General features: G+C 45.9%; 1 protein-coding gene across 1 annotated transcript; it reads left to right on the plus strand.

Moving 5' to 3' along the window:
- Window positions 1-4,166: 4,166 nt before the first annotated feature.
- LOC143355873 (uncharacterized) lies at window positions 4,167-4,985 on the plus strand. The gene has a single exon (XM_076791042.1). The coding sequence runs from the start codon at window positions 4,167-4,169 to the stop codon at window positions 4,983-4,985; it is 819 nt and encodes a 272-aa protein (XP_076647157.1).
- The last annotated feature ends 1,185 nt before the right edge of the window (window positions 4,986-6,170 follow it).

The following is a 6,170-nucleotide window of genomic DNA, read 5'->3' on the forward strand; positions in this document are numbered from 1 at the left end:
AAATAATCGTTACTTAAAAATATTAAAACCCGCCAGTTTAAGGGGCCCTTATGATCATAAACGAATTGTTTATGAAAATTAAAAGAATTATGACACAGTCACTGGTAGACATTGTATTAAAATACCACTTGACGATTTTACATCTAGCTACGTTTGTAGAATTTTTTGACGTATAATGAAACAATAAGTTTGCACATTCTCGTCGACGACTATGTTTCTTCCGTTCGTCTCGTGGAAAATGATTTCTACCGCGACTCGACCGCAGCCCGCGAAGCCTCTTCCGTATTTCCGTAATCGAGCAGAGATCACCGATGATTTTTGCGCGGAGGATTTTTTCGCGTTATGCACGAGCGAGCGCGAGCGCCACGCGCCCTCGATCCAATTTAGAAATCATTTACTGTGCCAATCGATATCTCGCGGCGTCCTTTTATTCGTCCGTGTTCATCGGTGGGTAACGGTGCATCGCGATCGTGCGATCTGCGTTTCATCCCTTTGGCGCATCGACTGCAACGCAGGCTCGTGGGACTTTCTTGCTGGCAGACCGCCATTCTTATCGCGAAATTTTCTTTACACCCATTATACTGTCCACACTCGCACAATTACACGCACTTTTTCTCGAGGAGAAAATTATAAAGTTTAGATAGCATGACAAAACGAAAGAACACTTTTCAATATTCGTGAAAATGACAATAGCCACAGAAATAATTTAATGCTTGGCAACAGTTAAATCTTTCCTTGAATCTGTGCCTGGTTTGCCCAACGAACAAACATATTAATTTTTATATCAATATTTTCTTTATGACTGGTTTTATCATGTTACTTTGATCGTTAATAGAAATATTTTGCACATACGGAATATGATTAATTACGTGCTAGTATTAAAGTCGACGTGCTTATATATTTTTTAATTTTCTATTTGAAATTGAACGTAGTCACTATTAATTAGTAGACTGGGGATTTTATGCACTTATGACAAAAATGAATAGATAAGGTACGAAAGAGTAAGAACGTCATACGAATTTAAGACTATCGTTACCTTATTTCGAACTTATCAAGATCATTAATAAAAGAACTTTTCATGCGACTTCAACTTCGTATAATTGATACGGAACACTGCACATAAAGATCTGCGAACGACTAATTATTATCCGTGGGATCAGGGACTTCGAAATTCCACAGTGTCCCCGGTGAACAAGGTGAAACGATCCTAGTTTATTTATCCGTAATTGATCTCCGGACTCGACGCGATAAATCGCCATGCAAAAGCCATGGTGCACCGTAAACGAACAGAGAAAGTCGTAATGAGCCTCCGCCTCGCCGGCCGCTCCGAGGAATATTATAAAATACCCGGACCGGTGTATAAATTAAGTTCTACTTACAAGCCGGCAATAACGATACGAATACAATTCTAATTACGCGATTATGCTCGTTGTGATGCGCGGGTCCCCCGTACTCTGACCTCGAATGCCCCGTAAATTTCGATCACCCTGACGGAAGTCTCACCAAGTTCACTTGCAAGTGACATTTAATCAATTTTATAAAAAATTGTTTCGACCAAGAGTTGTTTTTTATGTGGAGCAAGCGATGTTGATGGTTTGATAGAATTTTATTATGATCGCTGTTGGTGATAGTTAATCGATAACGAATTTTCTGCAGTCTGTTGTAGAATGAATAAAACAGTACACCGTAAGCAGTAGACAACAGTATAGAAGAAAACAGTAGACAAAAATATAGAGGACAACAGTACACTACAGAACGGTAGACAACAGTAGACAGCAGCACACAGTACACAGCAGTAGATAATACTAGAAAACAGTACAGAAGATAACAGCACAGAAGACAACAGTATGGGAGAAAACAGTAGACAACAATATAGAGGACAACAGTACACTACAGTACGGTAGACAACAGTAGACAGCAGCATACAGCACACAGCAGTAGATAATATTAGAAAACAGTAGAAAACAGTACAGAAGATAACAGTACAGAAGACAACAGTATAGGAGAAAACAGTAGATAACAATATAGAGGACAACAGTACACAACAGTACGGTAGACAGCAGTAGACAGCAGCACACAGCAGGAGAGAACAGTACAGAGGACAACAGTATAGGAGAAAACAGTACACAACAATATAGAGGACAACAGTACACAACAGTACGGTAGACAACAGTAGACGGCAGCACAGAGCACACAGCAGGAGAAAACAGTACAGAAGACAACAGTATAGGAGAAAACAGTAGACAACAGTATAGGAGAAAACAGTAGACAACAATATAGAGGAGAACAGTACACAACAGTACGGTAGACAACAGTAGACGGCAGCACAGAGCACACAGCAGGAGAAAACAGTACAGAAGACAACAGTATAGGAGAAAACAGTAGACAACAGTATAGGAGAAAACAGTAGACAACAATATAGAGGAGAACAGTACACAACAGTACGGTAGACAACAGTAGACGGCAGCACACAGCACACAGCAGGAGAAAACAGTACAGAAGACAACAGTATAGGAGAAAACAGTAGACAACAATATAGAGGACAACAGTACGTTAGACAATAGTAATCAGTGGACAACATGAGAGAATAATACAGTAGGCAACAGTAGGGATCAGTACAGTAGAGAACAGTACACGCCAGTAGACAACAGTAGACAGTAGACCGGATTTGTACAGTTTCAAACATGCACTAATTTTCGTTATAAATGCATAAAATCCAGTGTAGCGATTTTTATCTAAAATGCATTCCTTGGTCTATTTATAGCAGCCGCTCGGAAGCGAATCTATTTTCTCCTAATTTTTCCTGCTGGTTGCAAAGGGGATCCGCATTTTCCAAGGTCGTTAAGCGATCATCGAAGCCACACGAACAGCTCGCCCGGTTGTGTCATCGGGTGGTTTAATGGGGAAAAAAGTGCCATTCGAACGGTGATCACGATAAGAGGGAATGTTTCATTACGGAAAGGAAGAGAGGCTCGGGCGACACTTATGCTTATGCATTCCGCGTGCATCGACGCCCACGGCTCCTCGCAATCCAACGACGACACACGGGGCCCCTCCGTAGAAGGACATCCTGCAATTTTCCGCGATAAATTAGGTATACGAGTCCCGATACGATAAGTTACGAGTCTACCCTGCCACCGATCATCAACATTTTCGCGTGGAATTAATACTTTGTATTCTGGGCGGCGGCGTGCGCAGCCTGTTACGCGGCAATTATCCGGCCAATTATGCATAACTGGTTTCGCGAATAATTACGCGATTAATGCTGGAACCGCCGGGGATTGACTTACCGGCCTTGACATAGAAATATTGCCGCGGGTACGATTTATCCAGCGATTGAACAAGTTGCGCGAGATTTTCAGTTATCGTTAAAAAACCAATGCGGCATATCGTTGAAATTATTTCTTGGTCTCCGTACAGACGCCTGATCGACAAGTATTAGTGCAGCGTGTCGTTAATTGTAATGGTAGCAGGCAGGTAATACGTTCGAATGATTCTGTAGCGGCCATCGGCACGTACATTTAGTAACATTTGGCGTGCAAATGGTCGAGCGAGTTTATGGAACCCGTTGTCCCACAGCTGTTTTTGAGAAAGCCGTTAGGCGTCTTAGCAGTTTTTGTTATGGCACGTATTGGCCATTAGATTTTTACCATCGGCCTCAACAGCGCGTACGGGTATCATAAACCTCGAGTTTTCCAAAGGGACCCGGAAACTAGGCAGGTAGGCGATAGCCGGCCGCGCCATGCACCGCGGGCCCGTCGGAAATCCCGCTGCATTACCGGAATTACGGGGACACCCCCGCGTTTAGAGAGACCGCGCCAAGGTCGAGAAGAGTCCCCGAAAAAGGTACCTGATTGGCTAAAAAGGCTAATTCAGCCCCGGCCAATCAGGACGATTCAGGAATAGGCAAAAAGCCTGCGAGAAGAAGACAGAGCAGAAACGTTTCGACCAGAGATCCGAACACACCTCGCGCCGCGTATAAGTTAGAACTCTGTAATCGACTAGAATAAACCAAGTTCCTGGGTCGAACACGCTGGGGAGATTTATTTAATCCAAACCCCCATATCCGTACATTGGTGACACCGACGTTCGAGGAACGAGTTTTTCTAGTGCGAGTTCGCGTAGTGCAAAGGTGTTGAAAGTGCACAAGTGTCGTGAAAGCAATCATGTCCCAACCAGACGGTCTCGTACCAGGAGACGTACGCACAGCGGCCACCGAGGTGCATCGAGTGGCAATTCGCGTGCCACCTTTCTGGCCGGAACAGCCGTTAATCTGGTTTAGTCAGATCGAGGCACAATTTATCCTGAATGGCATCACAGCCGACGCGACGAAATTTTATTATGTTATGTCGCAGCTAGATGCGAAATACGCGATAGAAGTCCAAGACATTTTCACGAACCCGCCGGATAAGGACAAATATGAGACGCTGAAAAAGCAGCTAATCCACCGATTGACGGCCTCCCAAGGCAATAGGATCCGGCAGCTGCTAGAACAGGAAGAAATCGGAGACCGATCCCCCTCGCAATTCTTACGGCACATGAGGCGTCTAGCAGGAACCACTGTGTCGGACGAATTCCTGCGCACATTATGGGCAGGTAGATTGCCGAACATGACTCGGGCGATCGTGACAGCACAGGCGGACCTACCGCTTGACAAGTTGGCAGAAATTGCGGACCAAATCCATGCAGAAGGAGCTGGCCAGCCGCAGATAGCAAGCGTCACGACGGACCGTGGAACTGAGATGCTGCTCCAACGATTAGAACAATTGGAAGCGCGCATCGCGGAGTTGTCTGTTTCGCGCCGTACAGAGCGTAGTGGATCTCGGTTCCGACGCAGATCGCGATCGCGCAGCAAAAGCAGGGAGCAGCAGCACTCATCACAAGGAAAAGTATGCTGGTACCACCAGGTCTTCAAGGAGCGGTCGACGAAATGCCGTTCACCATGCAGCTATGAGTCGTCGGGAAATGGACCAAACCGGCACTGAACGCGGCAAGCAGTGACGGCCACAGAACCAGCCGCCTTTTCGTTACCGATGACGTAACGAAAGAGGAGTACTTGATCGACACCGGTGCAGACTTTTGCGTATACCCACGTACACGCGTTAAAGGCAGACTGGAGAAGACGTCGTACGAGATGTATGCGGCGAATGGTTCAACGATCTGTACGTACGGAGTACGTACAATAAACGTCAACCTGCGGCTTCGACGAGCGTTCCAGTGGAGGTTTATCATCGCGGACGTCGACAAGGCCATAATCGGAGCGGATTTCCTGAGCCACTATGGACTTCTTGTGGACCTGCGGAACCGTCGCCTCCTGGACCAGACTACGTCGCTGTTTTCAACCGGCAGGATCGCTGGAAGTGAGGTCGGATCAATCAAGACCATCGTGGGAAATTCGCCGTATCATCAGATCTTGGCGCAGTTTCCCGACATCACACGACCGACATCGACCCCGCGCAAGGTAAAACACGACGTAGTCCATTATATTACCACGACTTCCGGACCCCCTAGTTTTTGTAAAACGCGTAGACTTTCCGCTGATATGTACCAGGTCGCGCGAACAGAGTTCGAAGAGCTGTTAAGCCAGGGCCACATCCGTCCGTCCAAGAGCCAGTGGGCTTCGGCCCTACATATGGTGCCTAAAAAGGATAACGGATGGCGACCCTGCGGCGACTATAGAACTCTCAACGCGCGCACGATCCCGGACCGTTATCCGATTCCTCATATAGAGGATTTTTCGCGTCTACTAGCCGGGAAAACGATTTTTTCTACTTTAGATCTGGTGAGAGCGTACCACCAGATCCCGGTAAACGCGGACGATATCCCCAAAACCGCGATAACCACTCCGTTCGGATTGTTTGAGTACACCGTAATGCCATTCGGACTGAGAAATGCTGCACAAACGTTCCAACGTTTTATAGACAATGTTGTAAGAGGCCTTGACTTCTGTTACGTTTATCTCGATGACATTTTAGTGGCATCAAGAAACGAAACAGAACATAAGGACCATATAAAGCAGCTTTTCTCACGTCTGAACCAATACGGTATTGTAATCAATCCGAGCAAGTGTGTTTTCGCCGCGGCCGAGGTGAAATTCCTAGGGTATATCGTGAACAAGGAAGGCACTAGACCGTTAGCTGATAAAGTCAAAGCGATTGTAGATTTCCCGA

The sequence above is a fragment of the Halictus rubicundus genome, chromosome 7 (assembly GCF_050948215.1).
Source record: "Halictus rubicundus isolate RS-2024b chromosome 7, iyHalRubi1_principal, whole genome shotgun sequence".
NCBI classification, from domain to species: Eukaryota; Metazoa; Arthropoda; class Insecta; order Hymenoptera; family Halictidae; genus Halictus; species Halictus rubicundus.

Coding starts and splice junctions, on each gene's coding strand:
- LOC143355873 (XM_076791042.1), top strand. CDS start 4,167: ATGTCCCAACCAGACGGTCTCGTACCAGGAGACGTACGCACAGCGGCC.